Source organism: Musca domestica, unplaced genomic scaffold (assembly GCF_030504385.1).
Source record: "Musca domestica strain aabys unplaced genomic scaffold, Musca_domestica.polishedcontigs.V.1.1 84, whole genome shotgun sequence".
Lineage (NCBI taxonomy): Eukaryota > Metazoa > Arthropoda > Insecta > Diptera > Muscidae > Musca > Musca domestica.
Genome location: NW_026712417.1, coordinates 558,532 through 581,512, shown reverse-complemented (window position 1 = coordinate 581,512; position 22,981 = coordinate 558,532). Strand labels below are relative to the sequence as shown.

Below are 22,981 nucleotides of genomic sequence, written 5' to 3'. Positions count from 1 at the left end.
AATAATGTCGCTAAAATCATCAAAATACCGAATATCGGGGGGTACGGTATATGGGGCCTATACGAAGACGTGGACCTACATGGTCCATTTTCTGTTTTCTGCTGCAGTATCTATTACGAACTTCAAATACCAACTTTGGAACGGTTCCGTTAAATAATGTCGCTAAAATCATCAAAATACCGAATATCGGGGGGTACGGTATATGGGGGCTATACGAAGACGTGGACCTACATGGCCCATTTTCTGTTTTCTGCTGCAGTATCTATTACGAACTTCAAATACCAAATTTGGAACGGTTCCGTTAAATAATGTCGCTAAAATCATCAAAATACCGAATATCGGGGGGTACGGTATATGGGGGCTATACGAAGACGTGGACCTACATGGCCCATTTTCTGTTTTCTGCTGCAGTATCTATTACGAACTTCAAATGCCAAATTTGAAACAATTCCGGTGAATAATGTCGCTAAAATCATCAAAATATCGAATATCGAGAGGTACCGTTATATGGGGGCTATATGAAAACTTGGACCTACATGACCCATTTACGAACTTAACCTGCCTACTGGCAAATATACATGTGTGCAAAATTTTAGCCTTCTATCTCAATTTGTTCGAAAGATAGCGTGATTACAACAGACAGACAGACAGACACACAGACGGACATGGCTAAATCGTCTTAGAATTTTACGCTGATCAAGAATATATATACTTTGTTGGGTCTGACGTGAGTATTTCGAGGAGTTACAAACGGAATGACAAAATTAATATACCCTCGAAGTCAAACGCCATAGTTTTTACATTTTTTTAATTTGATTGAATAAAAGCAAAAAACGTCGGAGATAGCATCAAGCGCTTGCTTGAGGTGATCGACAGTTTGGTATTTTTAGTGCCAACCTTGCTTTCGAAAATACTCCAGAAACAATAGTCCAACGGGTTGGTATCCGGAGATTTTGGTGGCCATTGTGCGCTGGAAATGAAGCGAGGAACCTCATTTTGTAACCATTCTTGGGTGGCGCGTGCTGAGTGCGAAGGTGCTGAGTCCTCTTGGAATGTCCAAGGTATGCATTCAAAATGTTTACGTGCCCAAGGCTTTAATACACTCTCCAGAATATTTTCGCGATAATATTCGGCATTTATTCTGATGCCGCGGTCGAGCGGAGAGCGACCATCATCTGTTATGGCGGCCCACACCATCACCATGGCCGACGCTTGAGTTCTGGTGGCCAACGGAAGGTGCACATTTTCAGCTGACCTCTTTGGCAAGTAAAAACGATCATTTTGCTTGTTTACAAACTGCTGGACAACGAATGTTTTCTCATCGGAGAAAACCATTTTCGGCAGTTCACCACTTTCGGTCAAGCGAAGCTCTTTTCAGTCCATTTTCTTTCTGTTGCCGTGTAAGTTCTTGCACTTTTTGGAATTTCAATGGCTTTACCACGAGCTCATTTTTCAATATTTGCCGAATGGAATATTTACCGATATTTTCAGTTCACGAGTCATTTTGCGGCCACTGCGACGCGGGATTCGACCAAGTCGCTTCTTTATTTTTCGAACCATTTCTGCCGATGTTGTTGCTCTTTTCTTCCGTCCACTTCCTTGACGTCGGACTACTCTACCAGTATCACGGTAAGGAGCGATGGTACGAGAGACAAAATAAGATGTTGGGATGCTCTAACGTCAGTCACTTGTGGTTTTCCAGCCAAATATAAAGAAATCACACTATCACGCTTGAGTTCCATCACGAATAACTTTTTTTCTGGAAAATGCTCACCAAAATGCTTCTGTACGTTTGTAAACAATATAATGAGCTGTCACTGGAATAATTTGAATAGCTGTCGGACGAGTGGCTTAGAAATGACAGCAGTCTGCAGTTGGTAGCAGTTTATTCATCTCATCATCATCAAAATGTTTTTGTGCCTTCGATCTGAGGCAGACCGTCTATATTTCTTCTTCTGAATATACCCGACTTTTTTTATACCCTCCACCAAAAAAGGTATAGAGGGTATATTAAGTTCGTCATTCCGTTTGTAACTCATCGAAATAATCATTTTAGACCCAACAAAGTATATATATTCTTGATCAGCGTAAAATTCTAAGACGATTTAGCCCTGTCCGTCCGTCTGTCCGTCTGTTGTAATCACGCTACAGTCTAAACGAATTAAGATAGGAAGCTAAAACTTTGCACAGATCTCTCTTTTGTCTGCAGGCAGGTCAAGTTCGAAGATGGGCTATATCGGTCCACGATATCGTATAGCCCCCATATAACGGTACCCCCGATATTCGGTATTTTGATGATGTTAGCCACATTTTTCAATAGAATTGTCTGAAAATCCACACAAGTAGTTCCTTGTGGGTACTTTATACCTCGGCAGATAATTATCTATATAGGTCCACAATATCGTATAGCCTCCATATAACGGTACCCCCCGGTATTCGGCATTTTGATGATTTTAGCCATATTTTTCAATGGAATTTTCTTAAAATCCACACAAGTAGTTCCTTGCGAGTAATTTACCCCCTGAGAGAGAATTTTCTATACAGGTCCACGATATCGTACATCCCCCATATAACGGTACCCCCCGATATTCGGTATTTTGATGATTTTACCCACATTTTTCAACGGAATTGTCTGAAAATCCACACAAAGAGTACCTTGTGGGTACTTTATACCTCGGCAGAGAATTATCTATATAGGTCCACAATATCGTATAGCCCCCATATAACGGTACCCCCCGATATTCGATATTTTGATGATTTTAGCCACCTTTTCCAATGGAATTATCTGAAAATCCATACAAGGTGTTCCTTGTGAGTATTTTACACGCAGACATAGATTTGTCTTTATAGGTCCACAATATCGTATATCCCCCCATATATCGGCACCTTCCTATATTAGATGTTTTAAAGATTTTAAAAGAATTTTTATTGGATTTAATTTTTTTGAAAATTTTCTAATTCGTTCCAAATGGTGGAGGGTATTGTTTTAGATTTAAATGTCCATCCCTGCAGCACCGGCACAAACTTTGCCACTACCAAGATGATTAAGGCTGCTGATATGCGATTGAGAGTCCCACAGAGGTAGCAGCCATAGTTCACAGCTACTGTTAACTGGTCATAATGATGATCTAGTCTTTTACGCTTTGGCAAACCACGATGCCGATACCTATGATGATGATGGTGATGACAATGGTGATGTTGGTGTTGGCTGTTAACAATGATCGCGACGACGACGACGATGATGGTGATGATGATGAAAACGATGATGACGCTGTTGTTTCGGTTTGGCTACAATGACTGTTAGCCTCGTTTGTATGTAGGGGGGTTTGTTTAGAAGCTGAGCCAAATGATGCGGTGTTTTTGGTGGGAGCTGGTATAAAACTAAAATGTTGGCAGATTTTTTTAGCTTTTTCATTACAACCAGACGCGAGGTAACACGTGCAGCGAATAGAGCGCGTATAACAAACACCCCCTCAAAAACAAAACCCTTCACCGTTGGAATACAAGTGTTTGAGTAACTGAAAAGTGCGTAAATTTTCATTTCTATTTTTTTTTTTATTAAAATTTTCAAAACTCAAAAAAAAAAAAAAAAAAAACAAAACGATATTAAAAACATTATAAGAAGAATAAATAAACCCCATCGTTCAGACTTCGAGTAGTTGATGATGGTGTCACGTAACAAATCTAAAGAACCATTGAAAGAAATAAAGTTTTGTGGTTGATTTCATGCACAAACGGAAACAACACGAATCGAAAACTAAAGAAGACAATAGTTTGAAAACAAAAATATTTATTTCTATATTGCCCAATAAATTTGAAGTACAAGCGAGCTATTGATGAAATAACCAAAATCCTTTCCAATTTGGCAATGACTGAATGACAATACAATTTGTATTTGTTAAGAACATCACCGTTTATCTGCACCTCCATCTATCCCTTTTACTATTTTGTTGATTTTTGTTGATGTTTCTGCTATCGTGTAAACAAACCATCTATCAATCTTTCATTATTATTATTATTTCATTGTGTTTGTGTGTATGTGTGTTTTTCAGCAGCCAGTCGACGGAAAACACAATCACCCAACGTCAATCGACTACCATCACCAACCGACAATTGCAACGGCAACGGCAGCAGCAGCATCACCAACAACATCATCTTCATCTTCGCTAAGCCAAAACATTGCCACAGACAAATTATGGCCCACAAATTTAACTGCAACAATTTTAAGACACTCAACAATAACAACAACGACAGTAGCAACCTCGCGGATCCATCCACATCTCCGACATCATCGTCCATTGTCAGAGGCATGCAGCAGCAACCACCACATCGCAGGCATCATCTTCGTTTCCAGCTACCTCGGTTGGCCGTCGTAGCTACTGTCATATTGGGCCTGTTGCTCTCCTGCATTTGTGTCAGTGGGGTAAGTACGAATATTAATTCAACTATGACTTCAATTTTCGTTTCATTTCGATTTCGTCTTAGTGGCACAGATACGGAGGTGCCTACCTTAGACACACACACACACATACGTACGTACGTACGAATTTTGAATTTGTAGGCCTGTCCTTTCCAAAAAAAAACAAGTAAGCAAAGGCTACAGTCGAGCGGGGCCGACCGTTGAATACCCTACAACACTATAATAAACGATACAGTTTATATAGGCGAGATACTCGAAAGAATTCCTCAAGATATTGTGACAAATTATAAAAGAAAATCATCAGGTTTCGTTCTCTAATTTTCGAATAATAGCAAATTAAGCTAATTTGCTCATTTCCAATTTATTGGTAGCTGTTGCACTTAAATGGTCTTCCTAGATCTGGAACCAACATTTCCCACAGACCTATAATATCTCAGAAGTGGCAAAAGATTAACATTTATTATTGGTTTTTGACTGAAACGCATCTATATGAGATACAGACATTTGACTATATTCGTTAACGAAATAGTCAGAAGTGCGTCTTTCCTGTATTTGTGAATTCTACAAAAAGTCACTGGAATGGACATTTTCGTATTTTGTCTATAAAAGTTGGCAAACTATTTCGCACATTGAATATTTTTGGATGACCATCCAAAACAGCTTGGCTTTTGCAATGTCCGGTAACCCCCATTCAAATGTGCCTGAGAATCGGGCGATAATTACGACCTGCTGACAATTTTGCAGTTTTTTGGTCCATTTCAACCCCTAAATATATGGAGATCATCTCCAAAAAGAGTAGGCTTCTATTCTGACCCTCATCTTATCCCCATGCAAAATTTCGTAAGGATCGGCCCATAAATGCGATCTGTATATGATATCCTGATATCCTAACTACTTAGTTTTGTTAGCTGTAGAAATATTACCAAATGTTTAATTCAAAATGAAAATATGCCAAAAATATGACAAAACTGAAAAAATATGAGAACATTTTACAAAATCAATATTTTCATCTTTAGAGAGATATTTTTATGCGATTTTTTTAGACGTTTTTTCTTTCCTGCCAAGAGGCCATTCTGAATTAATGAGAACTGTCGAAATCATTTCAGCCGTTCTCGACATATGAGAGATCTTTCAAGCATATCTTCTTTAATAGACATATATGTCGCACATATTTTGCTATATATCCGATTTGTTGGATGTTAACATCAATGTAAAGGTCAGAAGTAACCTTGTTATGGCTTTGTGATTTCGCCGGGATTTAAAATATTCGCGGTTTAATGAAAAATTTTGAATTTTTTCAACACAAAATATATGGTATATTTTACCCGCTAAATATTATCCGATGACCCCCCAAATTGGTAGGCTTCTTCCCCGCCCTAAACTCTAGCTACATGCGAAATTCCGCGTCGATTGGTCTATAATTGCGACCTGTATAGCCACTGCAAAATCGGAAATTTTTTCAGTATTTGGTCCATTTCAACCCCTAAACATTTGGCGATCATCTCAAAAAGAAATAGGGTTCTATTCTGGCCCGACCCCGACCTCCATTCCAAATTTCGTGAAGATCGGGCCATAATTGCGACCTGTAGAGTGATTACAAATTAACATGGACAGACGGACAGACGGACAGACGGACGGACGGACATACATAGCTAGATCGACTCAGCTCGGCGAGCTAGGAAGATCCATATATACTTTCCTATGTGGGAAACTAATATTTCGAGGTGTTACATAATTTTTGGGCCAATCAAACTTATAATACCCCCAACACATAGTGTTGTAGGGTATAAAAAGGAGAGTGGACTTAAAAAATATTAATTAAACACAACTTGAAAACCCATTTTTACCGAGATTGAAATTAAAAACCAGTAAAGAAAGTCCTAAGGTCGGGCGGGGCCGATTTTATGATACCCCACACCACTTTGCTAATTTAGTTGAGCTCCACTTAATAATTAAAAGTTTTTATGAGGGAATTCAATCATACACGCTATGATTATAATCACAATTTAAAATTCAAGGGACTAAATATGCCGAAGCATATGCGACTTGTATTGCCAATTTAAAATCGGATAAAAATATATATGCGAACTATATCCAAATCTGAACCGATCCCGATAAAATTTGGCAAAGATATTTCTGAGCTATATTTGATATATTTCCCTGAATATCGTTGTTACGGAGTGCATATTACGGCTGTGGGTAACAAATACAATAAATCGGATGAACAATATATATGGGAGCTATAACTATATCTGAACCGATCTTCACCAAATTTGGCATACTACCTTCTAGACTAACTTCGGTCGTAAGTGCCAAATTCCATCCCATTTGAACAAATATTAGACGTTTGGTGCACAATAAAAGGTAAATCGGACGAAGTTATATATGGGAGCTATATCCAAATCTGAACCGATCTCGATAAAATTTAGCAAAGGTATTTCTGAGCTGCATTTGATATATTTTCCCAAATATTGTTGTTACAGAGTGCATATTACGGCTGCGGAGGACAAAAATAACAAATCGGATGAACAATATATATGGGAGCTATAGCTATATCTGAACCGATTTCGATAAAATTTGGCATACTTATTTTCAGGCCTAATTTGGATGTATGTGCAAGATTCCATACTATTCGGGCTGATATAACACGTTTGGTGCACAATAAAAGGCAAATCGGACGAAGATATATATGGGAGCTATATCTAAATTTTTACCGATTATCTCCAATTTCAATAGGGTTCGTCCTTGGACCAAACAAATGTTGTTTGCAAAATTTCATCTCAATCGGAGAATAAATGCGAATGTATTCACAAGAATACATGGACAGACGGACGGACGGACGGACAGACGGACTGACATGCATAAATCAACTCAGAAAGTGATTCTATGCAGATCATCAAAAGGAACTATGGGTCTATCTCGTTTCCTTTTGCCTGTTACAAACAAATGCACAAAGACATAATACCCTGACCACCTTGTGGTGTAGGGTATAAAAAGTCAAATAAAAATCTTCAAAGAATATACAAAGAATCGATTTGCAAAGACAAAGTATTTTCTGAATAAATATATCATTGGAATTGTCGGAAATATAGTTGTGGAGCCCAATTTTTATACCCTCCACCATACATAATATGTGGGGTATATTAAGTTCGTCATTCCGTTTGTAACTCATCGAAACATTAATCTCAGACATAACAAAGTATGTATTCTTGATCAGCGTAAAATTCTAAGACTATTTAAGCCTGTCCGTCTCTTTTAATTACGTTGGAGTCGAAACGAATAAATGTAGGAAGCTAAAATATTGCACAAATCAGTCTTTTGTCTGCAGGCAGGTCAAGTTCGAAGATGGGCTATATCGGTCCACGATATCGTATAACCCCATATAATGGTACCCCCAACATTCGTTTTTTTGATTACTGTAGCAAAAAATTTCAATGAAATTGTCTGAAAATTCACAAAAGGAGTTCTTCCTGAGTACTTAACTCCCTGGAAGAGAAATGTCTATATAGGCCCACGATATCGTATAGCCCACATACCACGATATTCCATATTTTGACGATTTTAGGAACATTATTCACCGGAGTTGTTTTAAATTTCGTATTTAGAATTCGTAATGGCTACTACAGCCAATGAAAAAAATTCCGTATGCAGGTTCACGTCTTTGTATAGCCTCCATATATCAGTACCTCCCTATATTCGGAATTTTCACGATTTTAGGTACAACATTCACCGAAATTGTTTGAAATTTCGTATTTGAAGTTCCTAATAGGCGCTACAGCTTGTGACAGAAAATTGTCAATGCAGGTCCAGGTCCACGTCTTCGTATAGCCCCCATATACCGATATCTCCTGATATTCGGTATTTTAATGATTTTAGCGACATTATTCACCGGAATAGTTTGAAATGTGGTATGTGAAGTTCATAATGGGAACTACAGTCTATGACAGAAAATTGTCTGTGCTGGTCCACGTCTTCGTATAGCCCCCATATAACGGCACCTCCCGATATTTGGTATTTTGACGATTTTAGCGACAGACCCCAATATAATGGCTATATTCTGCATTTTTAATATTTTCACAGAATTTTTAACATTTTTTTCCTAAGGGTATTCAAAGTTCGACCCGGCCCTTTTACAAACATATTTATGTTTCACAAATTTATTAAAACACCAGGAATTTAGCGCAAACTCAAACTTCATTTTTCGTCATTAATTTTCACTACAAGTCACCGAAAATTCCTATTTCCATTATACGCCTAGAAAAAAAATATTTGTTAATAAAAAATATGAAAATATTTAACTTTTTTTGATCAGATTTTCCTCCGCTTTTTTTTGAACTGAATCATGGAAGTAATATAAAATTTCCTTTTAGCCGGAAATTGTAACTTTCTATACATATTTATGTTTGAGTTTTTTTGTTAAAATCTTCCCTAATATGGACAATATGTGTCCACTACATCAGATTCCTCCCCCACTTTTATTTATACGAGACATGGAGTGAAGATGGGATAGAACGGGCCACTCTTTCTGGAACCTCTCCCACAATGGGTCAACATTTAGAATAGTCATGAGGCTCATATAACGCGAAATGAGCATTCAATTCCTTGCAAACTTATATTTCTATCGACAGAGGATCTGTTGTGAAATTGGTAGATATCGACATACTCCTTCTGGTAAGTAACTATAGAATCCAAATTTTGAATAACTATAAATGCGAATTGAGCATCCAATTCTCTTCGAACTTCACACATCTCAATATTTTTACTAAAACATTATCTGGCGTGAAAATGGAATATACAGGGTGAGATAAAAAAACTGCAACAAAGACAAACGCCATATTTTTTTTTTAAATTTTATTGAATGAAAGCAAAAAATGTGGGAAATGAAACCGTCACACGCTGCCCGAATGTTGCTCTGCGCTATCTTGGCCCATTCCCGGTGAAGCGCTTGCTTGAGGTCATCGACACATTGATATGTTTTAGTGCCAACCTTGCTTTCCAAAATACTCCAGACACAATAGTCCAACGGAGTGGTATCCGGAGGTTTTGGTGGCCATTGTGCTCTGGAAATGAAGCGAGGAACCTCATTTTAATCATTCTTAGGTGGCGCGTGTTGAGTGCGATGGCACGTGCTCAAGGCTTTAATACCGCCTGATGCCAATGTCGATTAATACGAGCGGAGAGCGACCATCGGCTGATATGGCGGCCCACACCATGAGAAAACTAAATTCAGCAGATCACCACTTTCGGCCAAGCGAAGTAATTCTTCAGCTCTTTTGAGTCTATTTTCTTTCTGTTGCGGTGTAAGTTCTTGCACTTTTTGGAATTTCAATGGTTTTACCCCGAGCTTATTTTGTCAATATTTGCCGAATAGAATATTGCGATATATTCAGCTCACGAGCCATTTTTCGGCACTGTGACGCGGGTTTCGATCATGTCGCTTCTTTTCTTCCGTTCACTTCCTTGACGTCGGGCTATGCTACCAGTATCACGGTAACGAGCGATGGTACGAGACGCAAAAGATTTATTCACATTTTAATGCTGGAGTGCTCTAACGATAGCCACTCGTGGTTTCCAGCCAAATATAAAGAATTCCATCACGAATAACTCTTTTTCTGGAAAGTTCTCACCAAAACGCTTTTGTACGCTCGTAAACAATATAATGAGCTGTCACTGGAATAATTTTAACATCTGTCGAACGAGTGGCTTAGAAATGACAGCAGTCTGATGTTGGTTGCAGCTTTTTCATCTCTCCCTGTATAGGACTATTTTTTCTGATACCTCCCCCACTACTGATCAAAATTTGTAATAATTCAAACTTTACTAAAATGCGGAATAACATCCAATTCCTTCTAAGCTTCACACATTTCACCATTTTCGCAAACACCAAATATTTCTCGTTCAGTCACATTGGTTAGGGCTGGGATCCTCAAATTTGATATTCTTGCCTCTGTTATGTATCTGGAACTCAGATCTGCAGGTGGTTTTTGAAAATGTGTACTTTAATTGTACAAAAAGTACTAAATAGTGCTAAGTTTGGTATTTGGTGAAGGAATAGAGCTGAAATCCTGAAAATTGATATAGATGTCATTGTTAATATCTGAGAACGGGGCTTAAAGGTGGTTTCAGAAATGGGTACTAGATTAGTTTGAAAAGTACTAAATGGTACTAAATTGGGTATTGAGTGAAATGAGTCGCGAAATATGATATGGAGGTCTCTTTTGGTATCTGGTGGTGGTTTTGCTATTAATGTACGAAAAGTGCTAAATAGTATTGAATTTGGTATTGGGTGAAGAATCGACCTGAAATCCTGAAAATTGATAAGATGTTATTGGTGGTGGCTGTGGTTAAGATAAGGTACTATAATTGTTCGAAAAGTACTAAGTGGTACTCTATTGGGTAAATGAATAAAGCTGGAGTCCCGCAATGCGTCTGATTAAAAATGTTTGTTAAACTTAAGAAATTTTGCATTTTAAGTACTAAACACGTAGAAAAGCAGCTAAGTTCGGCTGGGCCGAACTTTTAATACCTTCCACCATTTGGAGTAAATTTGGAAATTTTCAAAAAAATAAAATCTTTAAAATATTTTGTTAAAATTTTAAAAATACCGAATATAGCCGTTATATTGGGGTCTATACGAAAACGTGGACCTACATAGGCATTGTTTGTCATAAGCTATTACCATATTTAAATAATGTGAATAATGTAGCTTAAATCATCAAAATATGGTATATAGGGAGGTACCGTTATATCAGAGCTGTTCGAAGACCTAAACCTGCATAGACAATATTCTGTCAGAGGCTGTAGCATCCATTACGAACTTCAAATACGACATCTCAAACAATTTCGGTGGGTATTGCACCAAAAATCGTCAAAATACCGAATATGTGGAGGTATGGATATATGGGGCCTATACGACGACCTGGACCTGCATAGACAATTTTCTGTCACATACTGTATTTCCCATTACGAACTCTAAATACGTAATTTGAAACAATTCTGGTGAATAATGTCGCTAAAATCATCAAAATACCGAATGTTGGGAGGTACCGTTATATGGGGCCTATACGAAGACGTGGACTTGCATAGACAATTTTCTGTCATGGGCTGTAGTATCCATTGCGAACTTCAAATACCAAATTTGAAACAATTCCGGTTAATAATGTCGCTAAAATCATCAAAATACCGAATATCGGGAGGTACCGTTATAGGGGGGCTACATGAAAACGTGGACCTACATGGCCCATTTACGAACTTAACCTGCCTACTGACAAAATAAACATGTGTGCAAAATTCAATTCGTTCGTAAGATAGCGTGATTACAACAGACATACAGACAGACAGACGGACATCGCTAAATCGACTTAGAATTTTACGCAAAAAGTATTTTTATAGTCATTTCATAGTAGACGAAACAGATTTTCTAACAAGGAAAAAAATGAATAAATAGGCCTTCATTAAAAAAGTCTACTAGTCTTCAACAAGAAGATCCATTAGTCTTCTTTAACAATAAGTAATACAGAAGGTATATAGTTGTCATAATTCTTGGGATGCTGGTGATGTTGAGGATATGTGCATGGTTGTGGTTGTGGTACGGCTATCAAGTTCTATTTTTGCACTTTTTATGTGGCGAAGTGGGCTACAAAGACATAATTGTCTCAGAGAGAGAGAGAGAGAGAGAGAGACTTATTTTTAGTAATTGCAAAAATATTACGTTTAACGTAGAAATGCACACCATGCCACCAAATTTTCTACAGCTTCTTTCGGGTTTGCTTTTAGGTGTTCTGAATAATAATCATATCCAAATGATTTCTCTATATAATTACTGTATCTACGATTTGAGTTATTCCTACTGTACATTGATGGCTTTACTCCTATCGTTATCATTAAATCCCTCTTCAGATCAGCATTGTGTGACTACCAGTCTGTTTGGAATATAAAGTTACATTGTTTCTGGCTGTCCCTCCACAACTGATCTTAAACGAGAGATCATGTAGTTTGTCGTGTTTTCTGCCAAAACATTACATCAAATTGGTTTCTATTATTGTTTGTGTCTATCTGCGACTACTATTATTACCCCTCTGTCACCTTTGCCATGTCCATTAACCATTTAACCATTAAAGAAAGTCTTAAAGTCGGGCGGAGCCAACTTTATGATACCCTACACCACTTTGCTCATTTAGTAGAGCTCCGCATAACAATTAAAAGTTTTTATGGGAGAATTCAATCATACGCGCTATGATTATAATTATAATTTAAAGTTATACCGAAGTATTTGTATCTTTTAAATTCGGACTTGTGTTGCCCATTTGGTGCACAAATAATTTAAAATCGGATTAAAATATATATGGGAGCTATATCCAAATCTGAACCGATCCCGATAAAATTTGGCAAAGATATTTCTGAGCTGTATTTGATATATTTCCCTGAATATCGTTGTTACGGAGTGCATATTACGGCTGTGGGTAACAAATACAACAAATCGGATGAACAATATATATGGAAGCTATAGCTATATCTGAACCGATCTTCACCAAATTTGACATAATAGATTCTAGACTCAATTCGGCCGTAAGTGCCAAATTCCATCCAATTTAGACAAATATTAGACGTTTAGTGCACAATATAAGGTAAATCGGACGAAGTTATATATGGGAGCTATATCCAAATCTAAACCGATGTCGATAAAATTTGGCAAATGTATTTCTGAGCTGTATTTGATATATTTCCCCAAAATATTGTTGTTGCAGAGTGCATATTACGGCTGCGGAGGACAAAAATAACAAATCGGATGAACAATATATATGGGAGCTAGAGCTATATCAGAACCGATTTCGCTCAAATTTGGCATACTTATTTTCAGGCCTAATTTGGGTGTATATGCAAAATTCCATACAATTCGGGCTGATATTACACGTTTGGTGCACAATAAAAGGTAAATCGGACGAAGATAAATACGGGAGCTATATCTAAATTTTGACTGATTATCTCCAATTTCAATAGGATCCGTCCTTGGGCCAAACAAATGATCTGTGCAAAATTTCATCTGTATCGGACAATAAATGCGACCTGTACTTTGTTTACAAAAATACATGGACAGACGGACGGACGGACGGACATGCATAAATCGACTCAGAATGTGATTCTATGCAGATCATCAAAAGGAACTATGGGTCTATCTCGTTTGCTTTTGCCGGTTACAAACAAATGCACAAAGACATAATACCCTGACCACCTTGTGGTGTAGGGCATAAAAAGCTCTTAAAGATCATCTATATAAAAAAGTACAAAAAAAAAAAGCTTTGAAAAGTAATTTTGAGAATAACATAGCTTTGAAGGCCTCTTGGTCTATAGAAGAGCTATAAATGAAATTCTGTGATCTATTAAGGATTTAATACCTTCTGGAATCTTCAAAGATCTGTTGATAGCCAAAAAAATTGTTTTTTTTTGTCTATAATCTATTTAAAAAATTGCTTAAAAAGTTCTTATAAAATATGGATAAAATAAAAATGCCTTACATTCTAAGAAGAGAAATTCGTCTTTTTGGGAGAGTGGTATTTTATCTCTAGAAGAGCTTTATACATAGATGAGCCTCTTAAACTGTTATCTTTATAAGTACTTTAAAAGAAGAGCTTTGGAAGTTTTATAGATAAGCTTTAAAATGGCCTTGCTCTTCTATACATCTCTCTTCAATCTGTAGAAGAGCTTTCATTTATTAAAAATTTTAGGAAAATCTATGGAAAATCTAAATTGATTCTTCAAGCTACAGAAAAACTTTTAAACGTATTCTTTCAATAGAAGAGCTTTGAATGGTATTCTAGCTTTAGAAGAGTTTTAAACGAACTCCTATAGATAACCGACATTTAGAAGAATTTCAAACCACAGTAGCGCTTTTAAAGTTATTCTAGCTATAGAAGAGGTTTTAAAAATTATTTAGTTACTGAAAACTTTAGAAGATCTTCTTCCTGTAGAAGCTTTGAAAGGATTTTTTATATATATTTGTCTAATAACTTTGAACGGCCTTTTTTTAGAAGACTTAACTTTTCCCTAGCTATAGAAGAGCTTTAAAAATCTTCAATCTAGAAAATAACTTTAATGGGTATTCTATCAATAGGTGAGCTTCGAATTGTGTTGTTGCTATAGAAGGGTTTAAAACGGACTCCTATAGATAACAGAGATTTAGAAGGGCCATTGAAGAGTTTTTAAAGGTATTCTAAAACTGATTTAGCTACAGAAAACTTTAGAAGGTCTTCTACATATAGAGGAGCCTCAGAGGTGTTCCAGCCGTGGAATCGTTTCGGTAGGTCATGGTCCAGATATGAAATAGCTGTGGATTGTTCTATCTATAGAAGAGCTTTGAACGGTATTTTTCTATAGAAGATCTTTAACCGGTCCCATAGAAGAGCTTTTAAAGATTTTCTAGTCATCGAAAACAGCTTCATATGGCGTTCTGGCCATAGAAGAGCTTTAAAAGTTCGTCTGGGTACAGAAAAGCTTCAAAGATATTCTGGGTACAAAAGACCTTTAAATGTTATACAGTCTTCAGATTAGCATTAAGAGATCTCCAGATGAACTTTAGAGGCACTTTAAAATGTATCCTTTCTATAGCGGGTTTCCGTCTACTAAAAAACTTAAAAAGCTCTTTAATCGGTCCCATTAAAGAGCTTTTAGAATTTTTTAGTCATTGAAAATAGCTTAATATGGCGTTCTGTCCATAGAAGAGCTTTAAAGGTCTTCGGTGTACAGAAAAACTTCAAAGAAATTCTGGGTACAGAAGAGCTTTAAATATGATCCAATCTTCAGATTAGCATTAAGATCTCTCCAGATGAATTTTAAAAATTTCCTGCCTTTAGAGGCACTTTAAAAAATATCCTTTCTATAGCGGGTTTTCATCCACAAAAGAACTTAAAAAGGTCCTCTATTTACAGAAGAGCTTGAAATTGACTTATAGAAAAAGCTTTCACAAGAAATCCCTCCATCCTTTTTCTTGAAGACCTCTAGATGGTCTTGATGGATCTTTATACAAGGCCATTAAGATATCCTTTCACAGGAGAGCTTGAAATTGACTATATACTACTATAGAAAAACTTTGAGATGTGTTTAATGGGTGTTTCATAGGAAAAAGTCTTTTTGATATAAAATTTAGGAAACTATTTATTTTAGAAGACCATCAAATGCTCTTCATTTCATAAAAAAAGAAAATCTTTGAAAGCTCATGGAATTCCTATAAAATCAGCACTTGTCATATAAGTTCCTTTTAAATCTATTTTTTTCATAAACAATTTTGAGAGCTCTTTGTTCCTTTGCAAATAATAACTTTGAAAACATTTCTTCTCAAAGAATTCCTTTGGGAGGTCTTTTTTTAATGAAAAGAGCTTTGCATGATTTTTCTTCACCTTAGAAAGTTTTTATTTTCAAATAAAATTTTGAAATCTTCATTTAAGACACTTGAAATTTTTTTCATAAAAGCTTTTGAAAGAGCACACTAGAAAGCTTTTTTCATAGAATATATTTGGATGTGCTTTCTCTAATTCCAAAGAAGCCTTTTAAAAACTTTTCTTCCTATAGAAGTCCTTTAAAACGTATTGTTTTCATTGAATACGTTTGAAAGCTTTTTTTTCATAGAAGATCTTTGAAGAGCTTTACACAAACGAGTTGAGAAATAGCTTCTATTAAAAATTAAGCTATCAATGGAAGAACCTAAAAAGATATTCTATAAAAAAATCTGCAAACATTTTTGGAAGGTCTTTTATAATAATAATGCGTTGTAATGTTTTTATACCCTACACCACAAGGTGGTCAGGGTATTATGTCTTTGTGCATTTGTTTGTAACAGGCAAAAGGAAACGAGATAGACCCACAGTTCCTTTTGATGATCTGCATAGAATCACTTTCTGAGTTGATTTATGCATGTCAGTCCGTCCGTCCGTCTGTCCATGTATTCTTTTGAACAAAATGCAGGTCGTATTTATTATCCGATTGAGATGAAATTTTGCAAACAACATTTGTTTGGCCCACGGACGAACCCTGTTGAAATTGGAGATAATCGGTAAAAATTTAGATATAGCTCCCATATATATCTTCGTCCGATTTGCCTTTTATTGTGCACCAAACGTGTAATATCAGCCCGAAAAGTATGGAATTTTGCACATACAACCAAATTAGGCCTGAAAATAAGTATGCCAAATGTTATCGAAATCGGTTCAGATATAGCTATAGCTCCCATATACATTGTTCATCCGATTTGTTATTTTTGTCCTCCGCAGCCGTAATATGCACTCTGTAACAACAATATTTGGGGAAATATATCAAATGCAGCTCAGAAATACCTTTGCTAAATTTTATCGAGATCGGTTCAGATTTGGATATAGCTCCCATATATAACTTCGTCCGATTTACCATTTATTGTGCACCAAATGTCTAATATTTGTCCAAATGGGATGGAATTTGGCACATACGACCGAATTTAGTCTAGAAGGTAGTATGCCAAATTTGGTGAAAATCGGTTCAGATATAGTTATAGCTCCCATATATATTGTTCATCCCATTTATTGTATTTGTTACCCACAGCCGTAATATGCACTCCGTAACAACGATATTCAGGGAAATATATCAAATACAGCTCAGAAATATCTTTGCCAAATTTTATCGAGATCGGTTCAGATTTGGATATAGCTCCCATAAATATCTTTATCCGATTTATGCACCAGATGGGCAATACAAGTCCGAATTTAAAAGATACAAATGCTTCGGCATATTTAGTCCTTTGAGTTTTAAATTATAATTATAATCATAGCGTGTATGATTGAATTCTCCCATAAAAAATTTTTAATTATTAAGTGGAGCTCAACTAAATTAGCAAAGTGGTGAAGGATATCATAAAATCGGCCCCGCCCGACTTTAGGACTTTCTTTACTGGTTTTTTCTATAGAAGTTCCTTTAAACGACCTTCTCTCAGTCGAAGAATGTGTTTCTAAAAGTCTTGCACAACGTATTTTCCAAAGAAGTTATTTTTATACCCTCCACCATTCCATGGAGGGTATATTAGCTTTGTCGTTCCGTTTGTAACTCCTCGAAATATTAATAATAGACCCTAAAAAGTATATATATTCTAGACCAGCGTAAAATTCTAAGACGATCTGGAGATGTCCGCCTGTCTGTCCGTCTGTCTGCGCGTCTGTCTGTTGTAATCTTTCGAACGAATTAAGACAAAGGCTGCCAGTAGGCAGGTTAAGTTCGTAGATGAGCCATGTCGGTCCACGTTTTCGTATAGCCCCTATATAGCGGTACCTCCTGATATTCGGTATTTTCATGATTTTTGCGACATTATTTATCGGAATCGTTTCAAATGTTGTATTGGAAGATCTTAATGGGTACTACAACCTATGGAAAAAAATCGTTTTCGTATTCATTTAAGTGGTAGATTTCGGATTTTTTTTGAAATTTTTCGAATTCCTTCCAAATGTTGGAGGGTATTTCATTTTATAAAGAAAATCCCCTTATAAAGCATTCCGTTTTTTTTTTTTTTTTTTTTTTTTTAAAATTAAGCCACTTCGTCATTTCTTGAGCAACCCCATGTTGACCCCTTAACCCCCCCCCCACATTGATAGAGATTTGGTAAGAACTGCATTAGGTCTAAACGAAATTGATTTAATGATAATGTTAAATGCTAATTGCCTTGGCTTGACAGGCATTTCAAAACGAACCATCTCCCATCACACACACACACACATACATTCAAACTGAAATCTACCCAAATACCAACAGCATCTCCGATCGCCCCAGAAGAAAGACTCAATGTGGGAAAAGCGTTTTGGGAAAATTACAATAAACGATCAGTTAACCAATGAAAGGGGCAAGTCGTTTAAATGTTGTTGCCGTTGCTGTTGTATTTTCCCATTTCCCTTTAACATTTGAATGTTGCAATGGCCTGGAGTAAAGTGATGAAGTGATTCAGCCATAGCAGTAGTACTCATGACGGCAGTTGTGTGTGGCTTTGGCGGATCTTCTTCTTTTTCTGTTGCTGCTGCTGCTGCTGCAACATTATGTGGCATTTCCAGCAAATTTCCAAATTGAGTGCAACATAACGTAAGATTTGTATTTGTTTCTATGGATTTCTACATTTTGATGGTGTTTCTTGTTGTTGTCGTTGTGGCGGTGGTGGTGGCGTTGATGCTGTTGCTTGGTAGTGGTGCTGGTGGTGGTGGATAATTGTTATAGTTTCAAACTTGGGGTTTTATTTTTGGCTTGTTTTACTGTTAGTTTTTGGGGCTACCAACACTTTGTCTGCTCTGATTGCAACTTGTTGTTTATTGATGGTGTTGTTGTTGTTAGTGGCTGGCTGGCTGGTTGTGTGTGCAGGGCAGTGTGTCGTCGTTGTTGGTGTTACCGTTTTTGGCGTGGGAGTTTTTGTGTTCCACATGGAAGTCGTCATCGTCGTCGTTGTTGTTGTTGATCGCATTGTTGCTGTTGTTTTTTTGCTTCTTTTTGGAGTTTTATTTATTTTTTTTTTGCGAAAAGCTTTGAACAACAAAAGCCCTGCTGTCGCTATCGCTGCTGCAGCATTGTAATGTAAGGTGGATCTGTGTTGACTTAGGGTACTCCTCCTCTTCTTGTGGTTGTCGCTGGGTATAGATCACTATCAGCGACAAGCCAGAGACAAATGTGTGCAATCACATTATTGAATTATCACTCTTTTCAATGTTGTTGACAGTTTTTAGGCAGACGTCAGCGGAGACGTCTGTTTCTCGACTTGTGTTTCAGCGATTTGATGCGATTTTTGCGTTTCTAATGTTCTCAGACATAACTTTTTATAAGACAGAGAATAGGGGAAGCCTTCGCCAAGTGTTTTTTGATTTAAAAGTTGAATTTCACAATTAAATATGCCACAGATAAAAAATATGAATTATCTTGATTGAGTGCCAAGTTGTGCCATATTTTTGCTGCTGTTGTTGAAGAACAATTGGTAATAAGGGTAAATTTGGTGAATGATTGAAATTATGATTAATTCTAAAAATGCAATTAAATTATGTTATTAGATTATGGTTATAAGGCAAGGACATTAGGCAAAATGTAGACCTTTATAGGCAAAAAGTCAATCGAAGTATCCCATTTTCATGCTTCATCTAATACAGATGAAAATATGGGTTATGGACAAAATTACAAGACAATCGAAAATTTGTAGTCAATTTTATTCGAAATCATATATTCCATATCCATCTCAGGTTTCTGGTTGGGAGAAATATTTAGATACATCAATTTGTAAAGAATCGCCGACTAGTTTCTGAGGTACCAGAAGGGGTTCGCAGATATATTTTGCCTAACCAACAGATATTCTGTCAGCAAAAATGTTTGTATGTGTGAAATTTTAAGAGAGTTGGAGGCTTACTTCACTTCCTTTGAGCGGCGTTTTTTCAAAATCTTGAAGACTATATGGGGGAGGTACCAGAAAAAATGGTTTGATCTCTACCATCTTTATAACAGATCTTGTCTTAACGGAAATATTGAGATGCACCAAGACTAAATGCAATCGGAAATTAAGTCCGCATTTTTTGAGCTTCGTGGATATTCAAAATGTTGGCCCTTTGTGGGGGAGGTACCAGAAGGAGTGGACGTATATCTTCCATCTTGGCACCAGACCGTGGGTTAATAAAAATATTGTGATGTGTGTAATTAGCTGACAATCGGACTCTTACATCATATTTTATAAGAGGTATAATTAGTAAAAATTTTGACCCTTTGTGGGGGGAGGTACTTGATGGAGTGGACCGATATTGTTCATTTTCGCACCTGATGCAAATATTGGAATTCGCAAAGTGGGAGCAAAATCGGATTATTCTTTCTTTTTCTGTGCAGTAATATATATATATATATATATATATATATATATATATATATATATATATATATATATATATATATATATATATATATATATTTTTTTTTTTTTTTTTTTTTTTGAAAATGTCTACATTTTGTGTGGGAGGTACCAGAAGGCGTGGACCGATATTGCCCATCTCCAAATTTGACCTAAGTTTGATAATAATATTACGATATACCAAGTTTGGACTAAATCGGATACTCACTTCGAGCCAGCCAGACAGATAGGACGACCATCGCTAGATCGACTCCAAATGTCCAGAAACGGATTTGGTCCAAAGAGTCCTAGGGCCTAAAACCTTAATTTCGATTAGGCACGTTTTCGCTTAATCAAATGATATACACCCTCTCTAGCCATATGACTGAGGATATAATGATGGTCTATTTCACCCGCTAAATATTATCCGGTGACCATCCAAATTGGTAGACTTCTGCCCTAAGCTCTAATCTCATGCAAAATTCCGTTTCCGTCGATTGTTCTACAATTGTGACCTATAGAGCTACTACAACAACAAGAACATTTTCTCCTTTTCTTCAAAATCCAACCCCTAAATTTGCGATCATCTCCAATAGCAGTGGGCTTCTTTTCGGACCCTATCCCTACCTCCATGCGAAATTTTGTGAGGATTGGGAAATAAATTCGATTTCAGATTAACATGGATAGACGAACGCACATAGGTAGATCGACTCAACTCGGCAAGATATGAAAATCCATTCATCCATCCGCCAATATCTTAAGGTGTTGCACATTTCGTGATCCAGTCAAATTTATAATACACTCAACACCCAGTGTTATGGGGTAGAAAAATCTTCCTACTAAGTGCTACTTGGATATAAGAATTCAAGTTCGTAGCTTAAGTCTTTTGTATCTGTCAATGGCATCAAACAATACAAAATCATGTTCGTTGTCTAAATCTCATGAGTCTAATTTAAGACAGATTCTGTGAGTGGAAGGGGTCAAATGATAATTAAAATGTCTTGTAAAGGTAATAATAGTAATATTCTTCCCCTTTTTATACCCTCCACCATACTATGGAGGGTATATTACTTTTGTCATTCCGTTTGTAACTCCTCGAAATACTCATGTCTGTCTGTGTGTCTGTCTGTCTGTCTGTCTGTCTGTTGTAATCACGCTATCTTTCGAACAAATTGAGATAGAAATGGGCCATGTAGGTCCAAGTTATCATATAGCCCCCATATAACGGTACCTCCCGATATTTGATGATTTTAGCGACATTTTTGACATTTTGGTGATTTTAGCGACATTATTCACCGGAATTGTTTCAAATTTGGTATTTGAAGTTCGTAATGGATACTACAGCGCAAAACAGAAAATTATCTGTGCAGGTCCACGTCTTCGTGCAGCCCCCATATAACGGTACCCCCGATATTCGGTATTTTGATGATTTTAGCGACATTGTTTACCGGAATCGTTTCAAATTTGGTATTTGAAGTTCGTAGTAGATACTACATCCTAAGTCAAAAAATAAGCCATGTAGGTCCACGTCTTCATATAGTCCCCATATAACGTTACCCCCCGATATTCTGTATTTTGATGATATTAGCGACATTATTTAGCGGAATTTGATTTTTTGATGATTTTAGTGACACTATTTACCGGGATTGTTTCAAATTTCGCATGTAAAGTTCGTAATGGATACTTCAGCCCATGCCAGAAAATTGTCTGTGCAGGTCCACGTCTTCGTATAGCCCCCATATAACGGTAACCCCCATATTCGGTATTTCGATGATTTTAGCTACATTATAAACAAATTTTTCTTCAAGTTTCGCATTTAAATATTGTAATAACTTATGAAAAAAGTTGCCTATGCAGGTCCACGTCGTCGTATAAGCATTCGGTATTTTTAAGATTTTAACAGAATTTTTAACGGTTTTTATTATTTTTTTTTTTTGGAAATTGCCAAATTTGTACCAAATGGTGGAGGGTATTAAAAGTTCGGCCCGGCCGAACTTACAGATTTTTTACTTGTTAATACCCAACACCGCACTGTGGCCCAGGGTGTTACGTTTTGTTCATTTGACTGCAACATGAAGAAGGAAACAAAGTATACCCATAGATTCTTTTTGGATCTTAAGAGTTGATTTATGGATGTCCGCCAATCTGTCCTTAGAACTGGTCGCATCTATTGTCCGATTGAGACAAAAATTTGACAATTCTTTTTTCCCATAACCCTGACATCCGGAACAAGATATAAGACGCAGACTAGAAAAACTAGAAATTTTATCGGGATCGTAACAGATTTGGTCCTAGCCCCCATACATATATTCGTCCCATTCAGAGTCTTCTGTGCAGCACATGTATGTGTACAGCCTGGAACTACCCTTGCCAAACTTTGTCGAGATCGGTTAAAATTTGAATATAGCACTCACATACATATTTCTCAAATTCCATGCAAAAAATGCATTAACCACTATAACATGTAGAAAGAGCAGGCTTCCATTCTGACCCTAAGGAGGACTTTGTTAGTATCAGGCTAAAATTACGAAATTTTTGGCCTAATGTTATAATACCCTCAGTATATACGGTTTTTTTTGGAATAATTGCATAACATATGCCTATTTACATTTTAACTCTTTATATTCTCTTTCTTCAAAACCAACATGAGAACATTTAGAGCACAACAAATTCTCTGACATACCCCCCCCCCCCACAAATTATTATCT

The 22,981-nt window shown here is 36.7% G+C and overlaps 1 protein-coding gene across 1 annotated transcript in view; it reads left to right on the top strand.

Annotated features, from left to right (window-relative positions):
* Positions 1–3,412: 3,412 nt before the first annotated feature.
* Positions 3,413–22,981, top strand: part of LOC131806707 (U-scoloptoxin(01)-Er1a-like) — a 33,776-nt gene continuing 14,207 nt past the window's right edge. Inside the window, exons 1-2 of the mRNA XM_059131314.1 lie at positions 3,413–3,525; positions 4,056–4,423. Of these exons, the coding sequence (XP_058987297.1) occupies positions 4,196–4,423 (228 nt within the window). The 5' untranslated portion in view covers positions 3,413–3,525; positions 4,056–4,195. The remainder of the gene's footprint in view (positions 3,526–4,055; positions 4,424–22,981) is intronic.